The sequence below is a fragment of the Bombus impatiens genome, unplaced genomic scaffold (genome assembly GCF_000188095.3).
Source record: "Bombus impatiens unplaced genomic scaffold, BIMP_2.2 scf_0049, whole genome shotgun sequence".
In the NCBI taxonomy this organism is placed as follows: Eukaryota; Metazoa; Arthropoda; class Insecta; order Hymenoptera; family Apidae; genus Bombus; species Bombus impatiens.
In genome coordinates, this window is record NT_176468.1 from 1,295,124 (window position 1) to 1,322,130 (window position 27,007).

General features: G+C 35.3%; 1 protein-coding gene across 5 annotated transcripts; it reads right to left on the reverse strand.

Moving 5' to 3' along the window:
* Positions 1-1,217: 1,217 nt before the first annotated feature.
* Positions 1,218-21,551, reverse strand: LOC100742245 (sodium- and chloride-dependent glycine transporter 1). Of its 5 annotated transcripts, none has more exons than XR_002947755.2 (12): positions 20,875-21,535; positions 17,852-18,134; positions 11,512-11,767; positions 9,961-10,119; positions 9,309-9,516; positions 8,964-9,135; positions 8,336-8,692; positions 7,224-7,433; positions 5,971-6,312; positions 4,754-4,988; positions 3,153-3,391; positions 1,218-2,661 (listed from the first exon to the last, which is right to left on the reverse strand). XR_002947755.2 is itself a non-coding variant. In XM_033324026.1 (12 exons), exons 3-12 carry the CDS (start codon positions 14,701-14,703, stop codon positions 3,228-3,230), a joined length of 2,121 nt encoding a protein of 706 aa, XP_033179917.1. In that variant the 5' UTR covers positions 14,704-14,742; positions 17,852-18,134; positions 20,875-21,551; the 3' UTR covers positions 2,917-3,227. The 5 variants fall into 5 exon arrangements, 4 of the variants coding, with proteins under 4 accessions (XP_033179917.1, XP_012247523.1, XP_003485319.1 ...); XM_033324026.1 differs by lacking the exon at positions 1,218-2,661 and adding an exon at positions 14,686-14,742 and having other exon boundaries at positions 2,917-3,391; positions 20,875-21,551; XM_012392100.3 differs by lacking the exon at positions 1,218-2,661 and having other exon boundaries at positions 2,917-3,391; positions 11,512-11,764; positions 20,875-21,551.
* Between the last annotated feature and the right edge of the window lie 5,456 nt (positions 21,552-27,007).

A 27,007-nucleotide genomic window follows, 5' to 3' on the forward strand; every position in this document is an offset into this window, starting at 1 on the left:
AATTTTGGAGAAGGAGCTTAATATGTGCATATTTAATTTCTATACAATTAATAATAATATACTTAGTAAGTTTCTATAATAAGTACGTATGTAAATATGTAAAAGAAAATTAATGCAAAACTCGACGAAATGATTTGTAAAGAAAGAAACTAATAGGATTATAAAAAGCTCTAAACGTACATTATTTATTACTAATATAATGATTTTCTCAATTAAGCCTTCTTATTTTCTGCCAACCAAAATTATTTAAAACGAAAGCATCGATAAATTTTTTAATGAGAAGTTCGTACCTATTTTGGTATATATTTTTCATCTTGTCTTGTGTAAAGAGAAATAAAAGTGACTTAATGGCTTGCGTTATCCCCTTTACAAATATGGCTACCACCTATCTATATTAATAGCAAAAAATAAAAGCAACTCCCCTATGTTTCTAAGCTCAGTTTATAGACTACAGAATTAAACTATCGAAGCAGCTGTTTCTCCCTGAGTCTCTTAACCGAAATAACTTCTGCGTACAACGATCGAAAAATATAAGCTTTTAATATATAAGCCAAGCAAATAGTCGACCTGCTTATGCTACATGTGACAAATTTTAAGATAGAATCGAAGAAAACGCGATTCCCTGTTTAACGATATTATTAGCTAGAAATTGCGAAATAATTAATATCTGCAGAAATTAATTTCTGAATGTTAAAAGTAATGAAACAAATAATGAATTGAATATAAAAAGTAACGGTAGCCACGTCGATATAACAAATAATTATAATTCAATAAATTTTCAAGATATGGAAGCTAATATAAATTTTAAAAAAACTTGTAAATGTTACATGTTACTTTTATTTACTCTTTTCTTTTAGTATTTCAATATTAATTGCACAAGAAATTATCCATATTTATTGCTCAACAAATTATCCAGCCATAAATCTTTTTCTAGTACGTGATCATTACAATATCTCAAGTAGCGTAGTTAATTGTTTATCGACACCTGCTTACCCTGTTCAGAAACTACATCGAAGGGTAAACGTCGACCATTAACTTTACTATCCACGTCAAAATATGCAGAGCGGTATAATTCGCATCGTATCATCGAAACCTTTGTAAGTAATTGTCGTACTTCGTCCGTTTAAATTCGACCTCCCACTTCCGATCATATTGCGTACATTATTATAACGACAAATAATTCTCTTCTATCGCTGAACATTATATATCTTTGACGCTCAACAATTTAATCCTTTAAGCATTGAACCACGATATTTATTGACTCTTTGTAAAAGCTTCAATCTTACTATCATCGCTATCGGTAACGATAATTTCTAATTTAAAAAAAGTCAATAAAATAGATCATCATAGTTATGAATTATTCTTCTCTATTTTCAGTCTGTGAAAATGGAAATAAGAGTATTCAGCTTCGATAAAATGTCATGTTTATCAGTCGTTGGAGATATCGAAAGAAGTAAACCAAAAGCATAAATAGATATCTGAATCACTTACACTATCGTACGCTTAGTACGTAATTCTCTTACGTAATTAAAATTCCCAGAGATTTTCAATCTCACTTTAAATTCCATTGCTACGATGGTGGCAACGCTGAAAGGATTAAAACGACTAAAATAGTGCAACAATCGCGTCTTTAACAAAAATATTCTATACCCCATCAACTAACGATTGTTGCGATCTCTCGTTTTTGGAGGACATCGACAGGTGAACGCAGGAAGAAGGATAGCGCTAATCATCCTCGCTTCAGCAAGATAATACTGTCTAAGACCGCGTCATTTTTCCGCTTTCTCAGCACTTACAGTTAGATTCGCTTCCTTCCCTTTTTAAATCTCCTCGACTTTCCAATTCCTCGAAATTTGCGCTCTTGAACGATCACACTTATTCTCTCGATAAACGGTACAGCGTAGCTGGTACTTAGGTATGAAACATTTCGCGAGTCAACATCGAAAAAATACCGAACGCTCGCGTAACTAGAAATGGTGCTTTACAAAAAATCAGATGGTGGCGACTGAACGTGTCGGATAACAACAAATATTCTGCGACAAAATTGTCCAGTGGATTAATAGAAATTTAGCCTGTATTTTCTTCTCTCTTTTTTTTCTTTTTTTCTTTTTTTTTGTGTGTTTTGTTTGTTTATGGCGGGTGATACGAGATTACATAGATGTGAATTGCGACGAGGAGGAATTAACCGCGAACTCCTCTTGATTTTGACGGCTAAATCGAACATGCCTAATCGCACGGAACGCCTAAATTGATCCGCTGTGCAAGTGAACATTATCTTAGATAAGATACCTTACACGGGAGCAATTGAATCGTTCAGTGATTTCCACCTGAAAAAGGTGAAGTGTCATTGCTATATCTTAATAATTTGTATAATGACGCTTCAGCGTAGGTAGCGATAAATACGTAACTTTCCTCGCTAGAATACGTTACAATTATTTAATTCCATTATTCCTCTCGTTATCCTCTTGATATTTTACCGTCCGTGTGTGAGATTTTTTTTTTTTTATCATTTTCTTTGTATTCTTCGTGTCCTTATGTATGTACAATCGAAAGCAGTGGAGTAGCGTAATTTTTCCTAACGGTTTTACATCGCAGCGCGCGTGCTGGAGTCGTGTCACAGTTTCTTTACGCGGCATCTTCGTCACATCGACAGTCTTCTATCTAGTCGCGATCGATAAATTTTTTTTAGTCCTTTTCTTTCCTACATTTCATGCGATTCGCTATACCGATTACAAGTTTTCACATACTATTTTACAACGAAATAGTGGCCATTTAATGTTAAACGACGATAATGGTTAAATATTCTTACGAGTCTACGTTGGAACTGTGAAACTTGTAAAAAGAAAGCAGAATATCAAACATCTTCTCTGGTAAAGCAAACGAGAATGAAAATGAAAATTAAGAATTTTTAAATAATTTAATAAATTACAAAAATACTTTAATTGTCATATAATTAATCGTAGATTCTATTTGAATGAAAGATATAATTTAATAGGATTGTGGGGTTCGAGTATATGAAAAAATACACCGACTATTCCTCTTTAAAAAAATAAATCCATAGGAATATCTCTCTTCTATTGGAACGTTCAATGCCATTCTTCGTTTGACCGCCACCCGATCGATCATCGATCCTATCTGCGATATGCAACTACCTGTTATTGGCCTGTTGTATCTTTGGCAATAGATTTCTGGGCAGACTCGTCTTTACAGATAAAATGAACATCGTGTCAGACTTGCTGGGATGTGATCAAATCGGTTTTACTAGAATTCTTCAGGATCGACGGTCCAGGAAGCTTCTGAGTGGTGCCAGACGTGCCCGAGGGTTGTATCATTGGCTGACCGTTTACCAGGACTATGGTGTCTCTCACGGAATTGTATCCTGCTGGTGGGCCTACGTTAAAATTATTTCATGAAACCTAGTAGATCTAATAGGTTGTAACATATAAAATGTCTGATTTTATTTTGTCAATGTTTCCCAAATTTTTGCTATTTCAACAAATTTCTGTATCTTCGTAGATGATTTTAAAGCTAAAGATTTTTTATATCGTTTTAATTTTGTAATTTGTGCGTGTAGAAATGCACTTCTCTTAGCGTTTGGTGAAGTACGGAGTCGTTAAACGTCGGACATTCTATATGATACAACACGATAAATATTTGCTAATATTAGTTCGTGTATGTACATGTGCAAAGTTTTACTTGAAATTCTGTTTGGACTTCTCTAAATATGCATGACGTTATTCTACACATTGTACGCAATTTCTGTTGTTTCGCTTCCATTAACATCATGATATGAAGCTACTAATTAACATTGGTTTATATGCAAGAAGTATACATTATAGTTAGGATTTGCTTATCACAAGAGCAATAATTTCTCTATTATACGATGATAATTATATTAGGAGAATTTGATTATATCATTACATTCTTCGTAACAAAAAAAATTATTTGAAGAATATTCGCAGAAAAATTTTCCGAAAATGTTAATCATGAAAAGAATTCCTTCCGCGAAATATAATTAAGAATCAATGAAATACCATTGGGTGATTAATAATTAGCAATTATCCTAAATATATCTAAATCGATCGTTATAATCCTTCACTGATAAAATTGCCACTTGTTACTTAGAATTCTATCAACTGATTTAATACTGTATAAACTATTGACATTTTGTATATGTATTTTGCATATTTAGTTTTATCATAGTTGACAGATTGCTCGTCACATTTGTGCTTTACAAATAAAACAGTCGTGTGTTGCTAGCGTTTCATTCTATCATAATTTGGTCGACAACTATACGACTGACGTACGTTTTAAAGTACGAGGCACATATTTTCTGCAGCACCCTGCATATCCGACAATCGCGTAAATAAATATATAAGTAAATACTCGGTCCAGACGTATCTCATTATCGATTACCGTCAGCACATGATGTAAGCGGAGACCTCTACACAAATCCGAGATAATCTTGTTTAATATAAGAAAAACACCGTTTCCCTGTGCGTGTACAGCGTTAACCTTCGCTCGGGTATAATGTCATCGAGTGTCTATCATTGCTTATTATATCTAAATTAATTATTATCTGCTACCAGCCGAGTTAAATGCAATTAGAACCGAAACTGATGAAAATTGCGCCTCGTACGACCATGCTTCCACCACACCGCTCCACGCCGTGCCGTGTTTAATAACGTAATACACGTCCTGTCGGATGATGTTTACTTGCACGCGACTGGAGCTTAATCAAGTCCTTGATTACCTGGCGACGGTGTATGAGTGAGCGTTCTCGATGGGGTAGAAGGGTTTCTGGCCGCAGGACCCCAATCAGAAGTCGGTTGTAAAAGCATCTTCGCGCGCCACCAAACATTCTTCCCGTTGCTCTTCTTCGTTTTCCCTTTTCCTGGTCTTTGCCACGACAGCCTGTTGTCGAGATCGTCGTCATCATCGTCGTCCTCGTCGTAGGCAGGACGACGACGCCGATCCCTCAGTTGATTCTGTAATGAATAACGTATTAATGAATGTATTTCAGTCTGTTTATATGTGGCAACATTTTGATAATATTAATGAAATTGTTGATAAAATTAGGATATTATTAGGATACCAAGGTCGAGCTATAGGTATTGTAATTATTACGAGAAACAAGAGTCCTTTTTTTTTCTTAATTCTGAAGCGTCATTTACTATGCGCATGGTTGATAGAAATATTAACACTTTATTGATCAGCCGGTTTTTGCTATAAATAAAAACTTGTCACGAGATTGGAATGGAAGGATTTTTAGAAAATGAAAGGAAACATTGACGGTTTTCTTCAAATTATCGTGCATTTTAAATCAATCGAGATATTGATATTTTACTTTCAAAAATACTGCACTTACGCACTTTTTCGAAAGTGTCAAAGCATTTTCGATATTTATTTAGATAGAAGGAGAATGCTTGTAAGGAGAAATGAATGTAAAGGTAAATGATCGTAAAAACAGCGTGAAGTGTAATGGATCTAGGGAGATACGATCTCCAAATCATTACTGTCAGTGTATTGTCATTCAATGCAGCTATTATTACTTCGCTTTATTATAACTTAAATAAAATCATATAGTAACTACGCACAAAAACTCTAACTCTAAACTGCCAATTGTCACGAAAAGAGGAAAAAGCTATCGACCGATATGGTAACTAGTGCACCTAAGTACTTTGTTATATTAATATAACTGTTTCTGTGTTACAATTATACATGACAAAACACTCGAGAACTGAAAGAACTTCTGCCTATGCAATCAAGAACTCTTATAATCGGCGTGCCAATAATCAATATTCCAATAATCCACATTCTATTGTATGCACCGATCCTGAAACTCTCATTCAATTCCTCCGACTTCAAGAGACCAAATACTTTAAATGTTATCGTGTTCCTAAATTACTCTGTAAACGACGACACTCGTATTTCACCGCGAACAACGTCGAACGATTTAATTTTACTTACGAGAGCCACGCCAACGATGACCAATACTGGTATTATACCGACAACCCATCCAACAACGTCCGCCCATTTTGGATAAACGTAGCCACCGTATGTAAGCGGTTCGTATTCGACCCAATTAAAAAATAGGATGAAGAAGAGCGTAGCTGGTGTAATCACTTTCCACATCCACGTCCAGAAAAATCTCCAGGGACGACTACGAGGTCCGATCATCTGCTGCACGTCGTCGAGAAATCGATCCGCACCGTAGATCCAAGCGACCAAGATACATTCGCCTATGGCGATCAATAACACCGACCAATTCGCTGCGTATTTGTCCATCAATTGCAACCAGTACATACCAGCCTGGAAGTGCAGCGAAATGTGACATTTCAATTACGAGCAATCTTCTGAAACTAACCCTCGAATGAATTATTTTTATAAATATAGTAAAATACTTTGAAATTTTCAATTTATATGTCATAAATTCGTAGAAAAATAATTTTTAAACTCTATCTCATATTTTTGTAACTTTTCACTTGGGAAAAGAAATTATAACGTACATGGAACATATAAGCAAATTAAATATTGTGAAAGACGATAATTATTTTATTTATCGTACTCTAATATTTCTAAGATACTTCAGAGTATAGGTAACAGATATATAAAAGGAGATAACAGCTACGAATAACACTAAAATATTCAGATTGTAAAGACAATAAGACGATAATGTAAAAAGTAATATAGTTTCATAAATGGACGGCCAGTCTATCTGTTAGCTTACGGCAATAATTTAAGATACACATAAATACATTCGAAAGCTCTATCTGATAAGTATCGCGTACTTGTTATATATTGGTAGATATAATTATGTTGTCAAATGACAAGATTCTGCATTACAGATTATTAATTACAGAATATTAATGTAATATGAAATTACCTAGATATGTGAATTAGATATAATAATTAAAATACATATATATTCGTAGGTTCCTAATATTATCTTCATTGATATAATAAATTTCTATAACTAATATAATGATCACGTATTTTGAATTTTTATAATGATCACGTATTTTGAATTTAGTCGTGTATTACTTGGTATTTTTCAATCCTATAAATGAAAAATGATTAAAGTTCGATGAATACAAATGTCTAGTTATTAGTAACGTTTACGAATTCTTTTTCCTACGTCTGAAATTAGTTAATTATCCTTTTTGGTATTAGTTGTAGAAAAGAAGCATTCGCGGTTTCTCCTATGTACAATATAAACTTACATTGGTAGTGAAAATGATACCACCGGCGTAACCGAATACAGCTGCTGCCAGGACAACCCATAATTTGTAATTTCTCAATGCTGGAAAGGCATCAAGGATCGCTGTGGTAACAGTTTCCATCAGTGCGAATTGAGAGTCGAGACCCAAAGTGAGCAGCATCACGAAGAAGAGCAGCGACCAAAGTGGTGCAACTGGTAAACGAGCTACTACCTATTTGTATGATATATTTTTTTAATAACAAAAATATATAATTAACACAGCATACTTTATATATATATAATGAATATGATTGATTAATGCATAGTGTTTATACAAATGTTTTTGTCTGATATATATTTTTAGATAGTGTAACATTTAATATTAAAGGTATTAAATACTAAATTTTAGAAAAAAAACATTTAAAACGTCCATAAATACAGAAATCTGTAGCTAGTACACTGCGGCATAAAATGTAGCAGTAGAGTGAAAAGTAAAATAACAAAATGCTGTTTCAGACGTAGATACTTTCGTTTTGTATGAAAATAAAGAAGCCTGTAACCTGATCTGTAATCCTAAAGTCTTTCAGTTCTCCCTATAAGGTCGATTTCTAAAATTGACTTCAATCTATCGTCTTTTACTTCTTTTATCGAATCTGTAGAAATGAATTGTATAAATACTACTAATACGTAATAAACATTGATTGTACAATAATTATTAGACTACGAATATTCATGTAAATTCGTATGTTTCTAGACACAACCAAAGAAAAATAGGACCTAAATAAAGATCTACAAATATTATAACGAATATTATATATATTTTAGCGCACTACACATACATTTCTGCACGCTTAAATTTCCCTTAAATGTATAAACTGCAATCTAGTAATTATAATTACACGTATTATTTTAACAACTCTACCGAAATGTTAATAGAAATATTTTGAAGCGCGCGAAGAGTAAAGAAAAATAAATGAAACCAAGATACAATCTAAAGACATGATCAAATACGTGATAAATCTTTAAAAAATATTCATCAAACATAATTTCACAAAAAAGAACTTGAGCCTGATCTAAAATAAGTTTACAAAAGGAAGAACGTTTTATGCTAATAATAATTCTATATTCACATACCTCAGGATAGACAATGAAAGCCAGTCCAGCACCCTGATCGACAACAGACGCGACAGGAACGTCAAGCTCGTGAGCCAAGAATCCGATCACAGAAAAAATGACAAAACCAGCGAAGAAGGACGTGCCGATATTGCTGACAGCGACGATCAACGAATCCTTGTAACAATTGTTGGTGAATTTGTTGTAGGAGCTGAGCGTTATCAAACCACCCCAAGCAGGGCTCAAAGCGAAGAAAATCTGCACAGCGGCGTCGCCCCACACTTTCGCGGACATTAGCCTTTTCCAATCGGGCGTTAGATAAAAGAGAATGCCCTCGTCGGCGCCGGGAAGTAAAATCCCTCGAATGAAAAGAGTGATCTACGAACAGAAAACAGAGTTCTTCGTTTACAGCTCTCCCCGTGGGTTAGAATCGTCGAAAAATAGCAAATTCTGCGTGAGACTGACTTAGAGAGTGAAAAAAGGGGTGTGGGGGAAATCACTCGATATGATAAAACGCGTATTAGTAGGAATTGAAAAAAAGTTATTAACAATTATTGAAAGTATTAACAAGTATGGAAAGTAAGTCAGATTATAGAATTGCAGAAGAAAATAAAAATTCTAAAGAAGCGTCGATGAAAATTACGCTTACCAGAACGACGTATGGGAAGAGAGCAGTGAAATATACAACCTTTCCCGAGCTTTGAACACCTTTGCTCAGACAGAGGAAGACGATAATCCAAGCCAACAGGAGATTCACTGCCATCGAGGGTCGAATTGAACCTGTCTCCTCGATGCCGCTACTCATCCCCAACACGTGATTGCTGTGTAACGCATGATTGAAATGATATATTAGAAAAGTAGTTTAATTCACAACCAATAACTTTATTTTCTGAATTATTTCGCTTTTATCACTACTGAGTCAATTACACGATACAAAGCATAATTCTTCTTTTATTAGATTTAATAGCAATACTTGCGAGTGTACTCTCCTTACTTGAAATATTCCTCAGCAGGTGGTCTTCTAATGGCACTAGTGATGTTCTCTATAGTCAGGCCCATGGAGGCCATCTGAGTGGAATTTAAACATCTTGTTTTGAAGTAGCTCATGTTTTGAGACATACACGCCTCGGCAGCTTCTGGCATGAAGCAGTCTTCGGTGCTCCATGGTGGTTCGCACTTGCTCCATGGCAGTTTACCAGCTCCTGCACAAACCAATTAATATTTCTTTATCGATATTAAACACTGATGTTTCGATAATGTTTCCTTGGTCTAAGAGGCATGCAATGAATTATTTTTTATTGCGATCGTCGCTAAATAGATAGACAGATTAACGACGACATATTTCTATGGTTTCATTATTTATTATTCATCTCTCTTCATGCTGCCTCGTCATACATCTATCCATTTTCCCAAGAACGAAAGAAAGAAGAAAAATTCACAAGGAATACCGCGAAACCTAGATACCCGTTGGCACTTGAAACGCAGTAACCTACACTCGGACGAATCGATAATTCACGCACCGTGATACTGTGTTCTCTCGTTCATAAAACTTATCAGACACAAAAATCCTTTTATCCTTAAAAAAAAAGAGAGAAAGAAAGCAAAAGATATGTAACATTATGGATAATACTATAGTTAAATCTCACCGGCCACGGAGACGAAGATGTAATAAAGGGTCCAGGCGATGATCAAATTGTAGTAGAGCATCACCACCGAGCTGACCAACACCATTCCATACCCCAAGCCGCGGAGTAAGGGGCAGAAGCGTTTGTATGCTGCCACTGGGCCAAGGCTCGCGTACTGCCCTGTGGGAGAGAATATTGCAAAAGAGAAAGGAAAAAAACAGCTGAAGAAATGGATCGATAAGCCATTTGTGCCAGGCCTAGCTGTGCACCTGCAATTTACACGGAATATCGAATCGCAAAACAGGGGTCGATATCACGAACGGTTCACTGGTTCGCCTAAAAATAACGTTACGTAAGCCTGGTAACGAAGAACAATCGTTCATTGATCGTTCTATTTCGGTAAATCAACAAGCGTGGACATGGGTTGACCTTGAGCACAAGATGACCATAAGAATGAGGTTTGCATTCTTATCGCGTAGCTGTATGCCTATTTCCGTGTGGTTTCGCCTCTGCCTTTACGGATGAGATATCTTGCGACGTAATTTCGTTCATGCAAATGTTATAAGCGAAAGATCTCGCGAGATGTCTATTTTTTTTCGTATTTATAATTGAACGTTGTTTTCTATAGAAAAACCATTCCGTGTATTTTGTGATATATTCGAGTCTTCTGCGAATTTATGGATAAGATATCTCGCAATGTTTTAGGTGAGATAAAAAAAAATAGCTGCATGCTTTTGATAGGAAAAATAAAAAGTCTGATACTATTTACTCTGCGATAGATCTAACGTTAAAGCGTCACGTCTTTTATGCTTCGTCATCGTAATGATGTAGTTTCGATGTCCTCGATGTTGCCGATCCAACTCGTAATATTTAATAAATATTAATATTTCTCATTCGATTTATGTTATTTCCTTTCCTTCTTTCTCATTTTTCTGACGTAAGGGAACAGCTGATCGCTACTCTTGGAAAGTTTCAACGCGGATTTCACCGATATAGAATTAATCGATAGTTATTTGGTGGCGTACTGTGGTAGCTTCGCGTTCCAAGTATTCCAAGATAGGTGCGACTGTTTTCTAAGAATTTTGAACTGGCCACTACAGAACAGGCAGATTTAAAATAGAACTACTCGATTCTTTTGATTAACCATCGCGAGACTGTAATATCCGCTGGTCTTCCGAACACGAAACACAAAGAACATATTTATTTTTCAATTTCGATAATTTTACAGAGAGATTATACTCGATTGGATTTGAAAACGGAAACAACAGCTGTTCATTTTCATGTCATTTCATAGATTATGTAACACCACGGTTTAGCAGCGCGTAGTTTATATCTCTTTGCAATATACCGAACATCCTTCACAATATGTTTTATCCTAATACTCTAGTGATTGTTAGTTACTTATTTACATTACATTAAATAAATGATATTCTCTTACACGAAAACGAAGTCACTTGATTATCCAATATAACATCAAGATTCTACCGTGTCAATATAATGAAATACTTGTACATTGTAACAATGTAACAATTAAACGCTCCACGTATAGATACAAGGGATTACTTTACTTACCTAAGGAAAGCTCCATGAACATGAGAGGAAGCCCGGCGATAATGAGCATTATCGTAAACGGTATTAAGAAAGCACCCCCTCCGTTCGAGTAGCACAGATATGGAAATCGCCAGACATTGCCAAGGCCGACGCTGTAGCCCAGAAGAGACAACAGGAAGTCGAATTTCCCTGTCCATGTACCGCGTTCTGGGTGTTCCTCTTCGCCAGCCTGCAATGGTGCCTGGCTGTTCGCCACCGAGTACTTGTCTTCGTTCTGCTACAAAGGATACATTCGAATTCTTTTATTCCCATTCTGTCTCCTTTTATTCTTTTATGCGATAGAAATGGTTCTTTGTGCTCATCAGAAGTTCGATAATTCGTCGAACGGAGTCGAATTCAGAAATGTTTGTGAAGGTTATGGTCAGCGGTTCTCAACTCTCGAGTTGAATTTCCAATGAAATTTGAAGTTTAACGTTCGAATATCAGAACGGCAGATCTTTCAACGTCAAACAATTCCACGATCTTGTCTAGAATCATGGGGAAATTTTAAATTTACCATTGTAATATTAACGTATCAGGGAATTCTAGCATTTCGCGTAGGAAAGTAAATTACTATGTTTACTCGTGGAGGGAAACGTTTTGGTTCCAAGAGCAGGACGAAGTAAATTAAAAAATTTGAATGACTGCGATATCTGTTTCTTATACTTACTCATATTTGGATACAGTAACGAATCTTGTAAGATAAAATGTTACGATACGTCTATGAACATATTCTGTAACGAGTGATTTCCATAATACACATTTCATAATGGCATCAGGCAATACCGTACACGTTTTACCAGATAATAAATCAAATAATCCTTGATTTAAAATGTACTTAAAAAGTCACGAAGAATAAGAGAAAATAACGAGCCGCGACACGCTAAATAGCAAGTACTTAACTTCGTTTATGGCGTAAAAGAAATTGTAATATCGTTAACCGTCGAATCAGGTCAGACCTCCTAGAACCAGGCGGATTCCGCGTATTTTCCTTTAACTCGTATTAACTTTGAAAATCCTGTTCGAACATTCCTATCTCCATCCTAGCGTCTTAATTATATTACCCGCTTTAACTTCGCCCTCTTACTTATCGATCACAAGGAATATTACCCTGGAGATTTCTTTGAAATACCAGCGCCTTCGTTGAGAACCGCTGCACCGTGTCAAGGCGAAAGGTCGCGAAATTTTCGCCATTTTCCTTGGTATCGATAGTTCCCCAATGGTCGATGGATCGACGTATGCAAACGATGTTACGTAAACGAATAGTCGAAAGAACCAAATCACAGAAATTCTACGAGGTTTCTCTACTTACAAAGAAAGATAACGCGAATAGTAACGACCATTGGGAAATCAACGCTAACAAATTGCTTCGACGTTTCGATCTGTCGTGTATCGTCTAATTTTCACGACATCTTGAACATTACATACAGATAACAGCTGGGTGTAGCTTTGTAGGACACGCGTGTCAAGTGCAACGTGGATGATTTATGGCTGATGATTTACGTTCTCCACGCCGCGCCGTTTCGTACTGTTATATTTAAATTGTCTCATTCTTGGAAACACCAATTCCTTTCGCATGCATTTGTCCCCTTCTCTCGATTTACCAAATATACTAAATATTCTCTTCTCGTTTACTATAAGCTATTTATTTGTAACATTATTACAATTACTAGAGCCATCTTGTAAATATTTCTCCACAGAATTTACAGTAAAAATGTAGAAAAAAATGAAGATATCAAGATATTCAATATTTCTGTCATACTCGCATGCATTTCTTTCGTCTTCCTAATTTGTTAAGTGTAATATTGCCAGTATTTATTAAACCATTTGTTTCTAATATTTTTGTAAGTAACGTGACATCGAGATTACTAAAATTTGTCAATGGAATTTAAAGTAATTGGAAAAATGAAAAATATCGAATAAAATGTAAAGGTGGTAAATATCTTGTATTTTGTAAACGAATATCAAGACACTCGGTCATTTGATAGGATTTATATTAATATGATTCAAGGTCCATGATATAAGGATTAATTCGTCAAAATTTCGTCAAGATATTTTGAACGATAGCAAACGTATAAATTTTTCATTAATGTGTTCAACTATTCATTTTGTGTTCAACTATGTAGCGTGATAAAGTACGCGTGCACTGCGTGAAAGCGTGAACTTTCCATGATATTAATATCTTCTAGCCATCGAGGAAGGGCGTGATAGCAGACTGCAGATGTTTATGCAAATTCATATTCATCATGGACATAGCTACAGAAATAGAACTTAAATGCGATTTAATTAAATATCACAAGTATTTTACTTTTTGCATATTATGTACATATATACTTTCTATACATTTCTTGTGCCCCTAAACTTATCATAAATTGTATTGAAAATATTACTATGAATGCATAAATATACGCAGTTTATACGAGTACCTTAATTGAGATTTCGCTTAGAAATTGTACCGAGACTTTTGAAAATCGTAATAAATAATTGGAAGCCATAATTAAAAGAATATCTCTCTTGCAAGAAATTCACTAATCAATCTTGTTGTAAATTATTTTTTAACCTCGATAATAGTAACCTACATCGTTTTCTAACTTATTGTAATTGATAAAATTATAGAGTATCGAACGTTCTTCGAAAATTATTTCTACGAAAATTTATCGATCAAACAGAATTCGTACTCCGGTAATTTGGAAATAACGAAGGCGGAGAAATTATAAAAATGATGAATAAAAGTCTATTTAACATTAGCAGCTGACCTTCTCCCAAGTAAGAGCATGCTTGGAATTGATTTCGCGGAAAGTGATGCGCATTTAAGACGGAGGTGACCCGCGTTCCAGTAAAATTGCAATAAACGTTCGAAATGTCTTGAAACAGTTAGCAGGTGGTAATAAATCATGAAATCATAGCGCTGATATTAAATGCCATATGATATTGAAATTTGATCAGGTATTTACATCCGAATAATTACATATGTATAATTTTTTATATCTCGACGATATTTGTATTTCGTTTTATTTTTTTATTGTTAGTCGGTCGAAAAGATGAGGTTTGTTTTATTAGTCGAAAAAACATCGAAAGCCATCGAAAGCAAATGCTTCTATGTATTGCTAATGCACCAATCAGTGTTTGTGCTCTTAATTATTTGGGATTGCGTACCTTGCCTTTAAATTCCATTTAACAGGATCTCTTGAACATTTTCTCTTTCCTACGTCTCTGTGTACATCATTTAATGAATTAGTAAAACATTTTTTACATCTCATTCGTTTATATAAGCTAGCTGTATATATTTTTCCTTAAACATTGATTTCAATGGATATCTTTGACGCCATGTCCTTTTATTGAAAAATTTAGTTGAATTAATACGCGATATGCTACATTATTTACATTCTCTTATCTATGTCAACTCATTACACTATCACACTTCACTAGTAATTTTTCATGGTCGTACAATTCGATCAATTTGCAATAATTTCTGATTCAATTATAATGTTTTCTCTCGTAAACAAACAAAATTATAAAACGATAAGGTGCCTGAAAAACGTATATAGTTTTCTTTTATGTTTGTTCAATATTTCTCACAAATGCTCGTTTCTATCGTTACCTCTAATTACTAGGCTTTAATTTTTACTACTTAACGTATTTACCATTTAGTGCTTAATTATCGTGAGTCTCGTGTATACACTAATCCAAGTTGTTAACAACTTTAATTAACTATTGTCGTATCGATATTTCACATTATCGGTGCTTGGTATTTTTAGAAAAGAAGGATGCAATATATAAAAGAAAGATCTTCCACAAGTAAATAATCTTTTCTTTTTCAAATAATTTTGCTACCCTCTTTGTGTATTAGTTATCGTTTTCCGATATTACTGTTATCAAATGATGTTAGCTCAATGCTTTTCATTTTCCGATGGTTCCATTTTTCTCTACTCCGGTGTCAATAAATTATATAATAAATTGTAATATAAATTAGAATATTTACAAATTACTGAGAACAGTAGGGTTAATCTCTCGACGGTATGATAAAATGACGAACAATTCCCAATATTTGCTGCACTAGTGTCAGATAGTGTCTATAGATATATATCAAGTCTCTATAGAAAATAAATAAGTTACATACGATGATATTTGAAATACAAAATACATACTATTATATTTGACGACTTGCTCGAATCTCTGTCTCTCAATTAATCATGTACCGGTGTAAAACGTCGTAAAAATCTCCAAAAACTTCCATGATACTTTCTACCTCCGATTTTTAACAAAAGCTAAACGAGCAAATCTCCTTTACTATTAGACAGCTAAAGGAAAGAAGAATAAAAGAAACGCGAAGAAACGAGAAGAGATTGGCAAAGAAAATGACTAACCATCCGCTATGTCAGTTCAAACAGATTTTAATCAGTTCGAACGTAAAGAGAAAGAAGATCTAAGGAATCTGTATTCGACTCTGTCTTATCGTTAATTAACCCCCTTTACCTGCAAGTTATTACGAAGAGGAGGAAACAATTAATTCGACAAAATGACCGTTTTCGTGGAAAGATTTTCATCGGACGAACGTTTGTTTGTCTGGCTGCGTAATCGACGTTCGCATTAAGGTCTTTGCCGACTTTAGTGTTTTACAAATTCTCGCGGACGATTCATTAAAACGTTTGCCTTGACGCTCAAGAACATTAAGTTTTCGCGAATCGATTAAAAGCCGAGAAACTCATTCAAGGAAATTTCATTTTCGAGATGGATCCCAGCTCTCCGCTCGGAGAGCTGTTCGGCTCTGGCCATCGATTTTCCCTCGAGCTGTGTTCTTCCTCAAGAACATCAGACCGATACTCCTCGCTCGATAGTCGAATGAAAATCCTAAATCTTCGACGGTGCGGCGAAATGTCAAGCAACGACAGGAGCTGGATGTTGCGACCGAATTCCTCGCGTTTTTCCGCTTCGATGGGTCGAATCGAATATCTTCCTTACCAACTTTCCTGGATATTTCGCTGTTATTGTGGTACGTGTGTTACAATCGAACTAGTTTCGCAAGAATTCCATTCGACGTGTATTGATTCGATTTTAATGCGAAACTATTTTTACAGAGGTCGATATGACTCGTGCTGGCAAAGGAAATAGGAAACATTACTGGAAAAATTTAAGGGACAGTACAAAAGTTGCCAATAATAGAAAATTTGGTAATTAAATGAAAATTGAATAAGATTTTAAAACTTCAATGTAGAGGAGATGAAAGCAAGAATCGATAAAAATTATTGTAAGAAAAATTGAAAAAGAAAAATTAAGGCTAGTAACTTATTTTTCATCTCTCCGAAGTAAAAGGATTAGAAGGACAAATTTTTGGAAAAGGAATAAAATGATAAAATCACAAAAATTGTAAGTGGTATTATGAAATATTGAAATGATCATTTCAAAAGAGACTTGTGTCATTGCGTTTACTATGCAACAATGCCTTTTTCTATTAAAAAGAAAAGAAAACAGTGTACAAAACGAATGATTAAAGACAAACCTTCTATTACCACGAAAAAGAGAGTGTAAATTTAATGGTGTTGTAACGAGGACGAAACGGATGGATCCTGGAAATGAAACAAATGGAGAGGAAATTCAATGGTCTTCGAGGCGTCTGTAAAACGATGTAATTTTAAAGCGAAAATAACGAGGGACTAAGAAACAATGGTGTCCGCGAGGTTGTATAAATGTCGCGTAGCGAGAGTTGACTGGGGGTTGGCACAAAGAACGACTTGCATCTTGAACGATCGTACGGACGAGAATGCTTCGTGCTTCCTTAGTGTGTGCGGGTAATTTTCAAAATTCGAGTCTAAATCGGGGAAAAAGTCCCGACAACTGCATTCTCCTGGGTAACTGTGAGCCGCCGCTTTCTTTCTCCTTTGTTTCGAGATCTTAATCGTCGTTTAATTTTCGTTTAATTTTCTGTCTGCCATGTTGAAGTATTTCAGTAACATACGTTTTAGTATAATAAAAAAGAAGAAAAAGAAGAGAAATAAAAACGGCGAGAGAGAAATAATCGATATGATTGATAAAATATTAAATAAAATCTAATTTTCATCTAAGTTTCAATTAATCTAAATTCTGAATAATTGGATTTAATTGTTTTGGTATATAGTTATGTCTAATTCAATCTTAATTTCTATGTTCAAATTACAGAAATATACGTGGAAGAATCAAAGAAAATGATACGATTCGTAACATATTAAGTAAATTCTTATTTTCATTGAACTAGTCGAACAGATTTAGTTGATTTGGTATACCGTTATGCATAGTGCGATTATTTAAATTACAAAGAATTGTACGAGAAATTTATAATACTTACGTCCCAGCATTCCAGATAGGAACGAATCCTTGGTGAGGACTCCTCCATTCTCTAAACTGGCACCGAACGCGTCTACGAAGTCAGACGAATCTTCTCCTCTTCATGCTCTGCAAACGTCTGAGAACTCGTACTGGCGCATCTGTTCTTGATTCACTAGTGTCCATTGTTAATGTATAGCTTCGTCCAAGCGGTAAACCTCTATATATCTTCCGTTTCATCGATTTTTCTACACCAATTTCTTCCCTCGATGTTCATTCTTCAGAAACTTCTTTCTGTTTATCTCCTAAAACAACACACAAACACATACATTAAACGATCCAGTGCCACAATACATTACTACCTAGTTAGAATTGCACGCTTGAAAAAATTATATTTCGCTTCAAACAATTTCCATATTGCTCGTTAACATCATTTTTGCTGTTTTAAACAAACATTTACGATCTTTCTGATCTTTCGACTGAGTTCAAGCGAAAAGTTCGTATCAAGCGAAACGGTCGGTGGTGAATGATAGAAAAAAGCAAGTCGAAAAAAATCAACATCGCTAAACAGTAATTACTCGCGTCCTAATTGCTGTTATCAAGTTCACATCAGATACATGGCCAGGCAGTAACGTAGCTACTTCTTGTAGCTGACAGATCGGGTCACGCCGTATTTCTATCCCACTCACTATTTCCATCATTTCCTTTTCTCGTCGTTAATTGCGGAACTCGATCAACGATACAATCTAGTGGAAATATCCTCTACACCAGGATAAATAACACGGCGGAATATTCTTCCTGAACGGCTATGCAACCTTCGAGTAAACCGTGTGATTATTCATCTTAATAGGAATTGTCGAATATTTTATCGAATGATGTAGTGTAATTATATGTGAAATAATGTAATTCGCTTCGTAACATTGACAGACTTTCGTTTCGAGCGGCAGAAGATCCGCGATATCGACATTTATGAAAATACGATTGAAACGCTGTTGAATGCAAGTTGATTAATAATTCATCGAATATCGTAATTGAAATAATTAGTACGATTGAAATGATTAAAGAATTACTATTCGAAAAATGATATTCCATTCAAATGAAATCTCCGTTAAAGATGGTACTTAGTATTAAAACCACAGGGTGATTGCTTTGTTTTAGATGTTTCAATCATCCCCTTAAATTATTTGATTATTTAAACGAATTAATTATTTCGTAATACGATACACGATTTATATTACCACATATCGATTGTTCTACATTTATAGTGCCATATTATTCGTGTAACAGAAACGTGTCTCAACCCTCAAGTTGTTCATTGACGTTTCAAATCCATTCACAAATTATTCGGTTATTTAAATCAATTAATTATTTCATGACAAAATACACAATTTATATTAACTGTTATTAACTGTTTTAAATTATAACAGCCTCCAACTGTATCCTCGAATTGTTGATCAGCTTTCGTTATCTTAAATTCATTCCAAATAATCCCATCAATCTTTAAATATGTACAGCCATGCATCGATTACCCTAACAGCTCTGTTTCCATAATCTATTTTACGATATCGTTTTAAAGAGGCGCTACAAGTCGCTACAACAAGATGCAATTTTCTCCGGAAAATAACGCGTGCGCGTCCCTCGCAGCACCTGGGAACATTCCGCTAGGGTAGTTTTCATCGAATAACACGTTCGCGGCGCAGACACCCTACAAAGAAGTGAAAACGCGGTATGGATCGCTTGCACGTTTGCATGGATGTTTATAATTTACGCGATGCAATTAGGATTAATCGAGGGTTCAGATAAAGATCGAGGCTCGATCTTGAAACTAGCGAGAACAGACTCTGAAATGGATAAATAGAATGTTACGAGGAGATGATATCAAGAAATTAGATCATGGCTACGATATTCCATGAGAACGCGGGATATGGTTAATGTTAAAAGTTAGCTGTTGACCTTGTCCGTGGCAAACTTTCGTCTTTAACCTGTTCGTCTGCGAAGGGGTGCGACTCAAGTGCGCTCTCGCTGCGCAAAATTTTGCCTCTTCGTTCGTTCCTCGTCGAAGATGGCAATAGAACATTTTCATAATCGTTATAGAAATTAAATATATCATTTTTATCGCGTTTCGTTGCGAGTTTGCGGATTTAAGCGTGATTATTAACTTGCAATTTGCTTGAAATATCATATATTTAATTTGAAATTGATAAAGTGTTATCTAGATTATAAATAAAATTACTCTAGTATTTTAACGTTGTCTGATAGTGATAAATACTGTTTCACAGTGTACACTTAGTATACATTAATACAAATTTTTGCGAATTTTATGTATTTTAAGTGTAGAATTAATATTTGCAAATGACAATTATTTGTCAATCGATTTAATGTAAACAGGAGAGAGGATTGATCCGAAGAAACAAGTTGCAAGAAACGACTTGATAATTTTCAAAAAATTGTTGATTTACCAAAGATTTAACAAAAGGTTCATGTGTCCCCAATCGTTGAGGTAAAAAGTAACTCGAGCGCGTTTAATACACGACGTCACTACAGCCACGCTTAAATGTCACCCGACTGGCCATGGTGGCAGTTCACCCAGTACGCTATACACGTACCTTTGCTCACGGTCTTACGTAAACTCGATAGTGGATTCTACCTTTACGAAATCTGTGTCAGTGGAGCCTGCACCGAACTGTACGCGAAGCTTTCGAGTAATCGCATATCAACGCGATCTGGATCGCAACTGAAATCGAATTTATACGAAACGCGTGAAATCATGGCACTGTTCCAAATGAACAGGTAGTTGAAAATCTCGTCAATTCACCTCTGGACGATCCATTTTCGATTCAAACGAACACACTAACGAACGGGAAAAATTTCCACGCAACGAGATGATCTTTCTCGAATCACAAAACGAAATTTCCGACAGTGTTTTAACCGGCGAGAGTCGACCCGTAACCGTTACGTAACCGCGGGACGAATGTCGTTCACCGAGTGGCGTTTCGTCCCGGACGAGAATCAGCCCTCGAAACGGGCGCGTTCAATCGCACGCACCTGATTATGCTCGGTGACGCAATCCAGTCGGTGCACATCCTCCACTGGGATTCCACTTGGCCGGTGGTCGATCAGCTGTCGTCGCGGCTGGCAGCGGTGCTCGCGCTGCCATCGGAGAACTTGGCGAACCCTGTGCCAAGGTCAGAGACACGCACTGTCACTGCTTCTCAAGGTCACAGCGATGAACCGTACCGCGCGTACGTCCACGGCACGACACGAGATAACACACAATCAAGCAAAACGATTCGACAAACCGAACCTCTTTGCGAACCTATCGTGCGTTCTTTCTTGTTATTCCACGTCACACCGAGTACATTATAGCGTTACATGGTGTATCAAAACGATGATACCGAGACCGACACCAAAATCATGTATGTTGTATGTGTCTCTGTATGCAATGAACGAGAACAAGACGAGAAGAAGAGCGAAGAGGCAAAGATAGACGAGACTAGACGCGGCGAGACCAGACGAGACGAAATGAGACGAGACGAGACGAGACGGACGGACAGACAGACAGTGGAAACAGTCCGTGCCCGGGCAGCCAGCCAGCCAGCCAGCTTGCCTGCTTATGGGAGAGCTTTTCTACTTGCAGCACCCCCAGTCGACCCTGTCGAGCCTCGAACTCGACGGATCGATCGATATTACTGCTCCTGCGAGCTGCGTCCTACCCTAAACCTTGCACTCTCTCTCCTCGGCCACTTCACCACCTACTCTCCACCTCCGAGGTGCCCACCTTCCACTACGTAGCTATCGTTTACAGCGAAACTCTTTAACTTTCGGAATGCTACTCGACCTTGCGTCGCCACTGTCTCTTTGTGCTCTTTTTTCTTTCCCCCATTCCTTCCTACTTTTCTTTTACATTTTTTCGCCTCCGTTCGTTCCATCATATAGGTAACTCGTTCGCCACGGTACACATGCACGCTGACGGTCTCGTTCCTGATGATGTAATTAGCGGTGTTTGCTCTTTTGATTTAGGTAAGAGGGACTCGTGTATTTCTCGTTTCCTCCAAACCTCGTCGTCGAGCTCGGGGTTAGTAATTGCTCGGTGCTGCAGCACATCGTTTTCGTAATAGGGATTTCTTGAAATTCTCCTCCTCGTCGCTTCCTATTTCAATACGTTGATTGCCAGGTGAAATTTATGCGTACCTTTTCGTTTATATTTCGTCTACGGGACAATATCCAATTATTATAAAACATCGTATTACGATAAAGGTTATCTATTGATCGTCGAGAAACGTATCTTTTACTTAACGTGTTATTTAGTAGTATTTACAATATTTAAGAGCTTCCAGATGATACGATATTCGTTCTATTTTAATCATCCTAAAATTAGAAAAACCCGTCAGATTAACGGTGACCATCTTGACAGTCAACCTGTTAATATTTGTTTTCACATAGAATCTTTTTCAATATATGTTTACTAACCATCGGTAATTTTTAATATAAGCGCACCAGTGTAAGGTTTCTGTTCTTATTTTAGACTTTTTGACGTTGTGTTCTTTCGATCGCAAGGTATCGAGCATAGTTTAATGCAAAGTGTTTCACTGTGCATGGAAAAAGTGTGAAAATAAGGTGAATAGAGGAAACGAACGCCTCTTCGTTTGAGGTCTCGTTTCCAAGAAAATAGAATTTGAAAACTTGTCGAGTACACGGTGGCCTTGTTCTCGTGAAAATCGAGTTTGGAATAGGTGTCGTCGACTCTTCATCGATAACCACGCTCAACGCGTACCATTGGGAGTTCTCTAACTGCAAGTGCAGGTGTACTTGACGAATTTTTGAAACTCGATTTTCCGGGAACCTGGACCCCGCACGACAAAACTTTATTCTTTCTTTTCAACTTATTTTTGAATGTAGAATAATTTCAGGCAATTATTATTCTACGGTTTTTATTACGCAGTGGAAGGTCAATGTAGTGACGACAAGTCTATTTTATAAGCTGGGCAAAAGTATTGGTGAAATAGAAATTTTAGAAAAGTGTTTTGCAATATAAATGGTGCTTAATAAAAAAATATTGTTCTTTCTAAAATTCAATAACAATGTAATTTTCAAGAGTCGAAAAATGGTCGTCTGGTATCGACTAATTGTTTACTTATTAAATTTTTAAATCTAAAGGCGACTAATAACGTCAGTAAAAAGATAAACGCTTTTGTTAAAAATTTATTTTTAGAAACTAAAGGTAGGAACATAATAAAATAAAATTATTTGACTATTTAAAACATGAGAAGTTAATTCTAGAGAAATAACTTTTATGCTGTAAATATTGTTCAAAACGCCAACAAAAATTAAATAAACTATGTGGCCTTGAAATATTATCCATTTTTTAATGCAAGTTGACAATGTTAATATTTACTGATGGAAGCACGAACTAGCGTTACTTTTAACTGCCTTTATCGAGTAAAAAAACCAAATAAAAACGTAAAAATCATTCGTATGAAAAGCTTCATTGAAAAATCACACATACAATAAACAATAGAGAAACGCTATTCGATTCAAATTTCAAGAAAATATGAAAAATTCATCATTACGTTATGCGTGATTCCTCGTCTACTTTCTTAAAACACCAAAAGTGTTTTTCCTCTTTCTGATGAAACTCGAGCGTAAAAAATTGACATAAAAAATTTGAGAAGTGGCAAAATAATTTCGAAAATAGAGGACAGAATTCTCTTTAATATTGTGTTTTTTCGGTGATTCTCTATCCAATTATACTTTTCTAGCATCAAAAGATATTTCACTTTGAATGAATTATTATACGCATATATGATTTCTTCTTTTAAAACACTAGAAATCTTTTTACTTGTTGACATGAGAACAAAATTGGAACGTGGAAGTACCAAAGCCACACTGGTTAAAAATACAATGAGGAATTAGAAATTCTTTCCTATTCGGCAAAGTGTTCAATATTTTATGCCTTGGTACAAGACCAAAACAAAAATCGAAACACAACCAATTCGAATGATTAAAAATAGTTCGCCATTCGTTCGTATTAGAAGAAACGAAATAAAAAGTCAATGTTCTATTTCCATGCACCTTCTTACGTCACCTTTCGTACACACGTGAACACTTCTTATATTTTATGTTCGGGTCGGGCGACCTATCTATTTGTTCATCGATCACGCTCTCTTTTCTCTCTTTTTTTCAACTTCGAGTCATCTTTCTCTCTTCCTTCATTGCGATGCTACGCGTAATGGAAGTATCACCGCCAGCATGACGCAGGGGTGAAAAGTCCTTTGTTCTAGCGTATCAGAAAGCAGAAAAAACGCGTTACGATGATTTGTCAAGCCATACAATTTCACTGAAATATGCCACGGCGCGTGAAAAGAAAAAATTTGGAGCGGTATGTTATCGTTGAATTAGACAAATACACCTGCATGCAACGTGGAAAGGTTTTAAAATTATGCTTTGTTTAGGTACTTTTAGTTTGTCATAAATTTAAAACTCCAAATTTACATTTTTTTGTTACATAATTTTTTAACCTTTGTATTTTGCGTGTAGTAATAAAAATCGACAGAGCAGGTGGAATTTTAGAATGATTTCTTCTACCTTTCGCGTTAAAACAAAACTTCTGAAACCGATGAAATTTCCATTTTATAATTTCCTGAATTTGTATTTTCTATATTTGGGCAACCGTCAGCTTTCTTGGACGAAGGAAAATTTTTCTTTAATTTTTCTGAGAAATATAATTATAACTAATACTTTCATTGTTAAATATACAGTAGCTCACATTAGTATTCGGAACCGTGATACGCGTGATATTATTAGCGGATATACTTGTCTATAGTAGCTAACTAGTTTACTATGTTGAAAAATAAGCTACAAGTACCGTAGTTAATAGCAACAAATATTTTATTTTATCGAGACGCATATTTTTTCTAAACGAAGAACGATGAAGAGAGAAACACAGAATTTACAAAATTTTCGAATATTGATCTCAGTTGTTGTAATTAAACACAATCTTAACACTATAAAAGAATAATATTTCTTTACCAATAGATTTTTTATTTACTTTAAAAAGCCATTATTTCTTTTGAAATCTTAACATGCTGCGAACCTTTAAACAGGAGTGTATATAATTGTTTAACTCTTTGAACTATTCACCTTTCTCCTCTAACATTTTCCTTTCGTTACAATTATGAAGAAGTTATAGTTTATTCAAATTGCGCATATCGTTCTCTGTATGTGTAACATCTCTACGTAACGATACCAAGCTTTTTCAATTATTCGAAATGGAGGAAATGTACAATGAAACGTTCCACATAATGAAATTTAGAAGATATTATTATTTCAAAATTATATTTCACAGAATATTTATTATTTAACACTTTGAACTGTTCACCTTTTCCCTCCTACATTTCCACTTCAATTATGCTCCAATTCGAGATACAAACCACAGTACAGTAAAACTTTCTACATAATGGAACTTAAAAGATACTTCACAGAATACCTGTTATACTGAATACTTTTTATAAATTATTATAGTCTTAACAATTCGTAAAAGCCATACATATTTACTGGCTCACGTCTCCAGTATAATGTTTCGATCTGGAATAACCGATTTCAGGTCTGATTAGGCGATCGATTCGTGCCTCCTATAGAAATTTACTCGGCCACAGCCAAATTACCGAAAGTAATTTACATGGCCTAGATAATACTCGCTGTTATCCGCTCGACGTGAATGGAAACAGTCACGCAAGTGTTAAATTGGAGGATGAACAGGGCGGGCAAGAGTTCACGTTCTTGAAGTGGCATTGTGAGGGGGTTGCATTGTTGCGATTCGATGTCATCCAACATCATATCACTAGTCAGTGTTCTTTTATTTCAATGTGTAACGATAGAAAATAGGGTTCCTGATTAAATAACAGATTAAATAAAATTTGTAGCACAGAACACGATGCTGTTTCTAATCTCGATATTCTAATCATCAATCCTCTCAGAACCGAAATGTTTTCTACTTTATAAGAAAAATTAGTTTCGTCTTTAATTATGAATAATAGAAACACATCTTTTCAGATGGTTTTGTTGTAATTAAAATTCTAAGATCAGTTTTACCGAAGACATATATCTATTGGTTAACTAATACCTTACGAAACAATCTTTTTTATAGGCTGAAAAAAATTTAGTCCTAAAAAGGTTAATAATTAATAATTATCGGATTTTAAAAAATAGCAAGATTGGCATGAATTTTATGTCGAATTTTTTTTAAATCGCGTTTATTTAACATAGTTAAAAGAGCTTGAATTATTGTTAAACAATATTTGGAAAGACATTATGAAAGTGCTTAAAAAAATAGAAACTCTTGGTATAGCTACAAAGATAGCTTGGATATTTACGAAAATTTAATAAACTAAGAAGATTTTTATTACAAGAATGTGTTAACGATTGATCGGATAAAATCAAATGCTCGAGGAAGCAAAATTGCAAGAAAGTATCCATAAAACTATAGACTGTACATCGATAGAGGCAAAATTAGATTTTACAAGAACGTTCTTTAATCGTAGGTATCACGTTTTAGTTTAACGAACATTTTGCAATTTTATTACATGCGGCTGCTCGACTATGATAAACCGCAGCCACTGCCTACGCATGTTTCTTAATATAGAAAACTTAAAGAATAGATTATGCACATGATTTTACGTTGATAGACAACACCGACATTAAAGTACACTGTCATACGCTATATTTGGTATCATATTTGTCTCGTATCGTATTATATCACATTGTATATTATTCGCCATTGCCTACGGTTATCCTAATAATCTGAAAAATTTGTAATTCTATAGAGAATAATGAAGTACAAACAAAAGCCATTATCTAATCTATTAGCAATTTAATTATGAGGGAAAATTAGGAAAGTATCATATTTATTTACACGAATTATTTGGCCCCTTTCAGAATCTACCGACTTAAATATCCAAAATATTGATTTTCACGTTTCTAGCAGTGACATGTTGTACCAAAATTTCAAATTAATGCTTATACACGATGTTATACACTGTATAACGTTGTATGTACTATCGTATACCGTGTAACTGTTACATTGATTTCCCAATCATTAAGGAGATGCACCTATTTAATCGTGTTAATGACATCATTAACCGTAGGTGTAAGTAGGTACTAACCACAGTGTACCGAATCA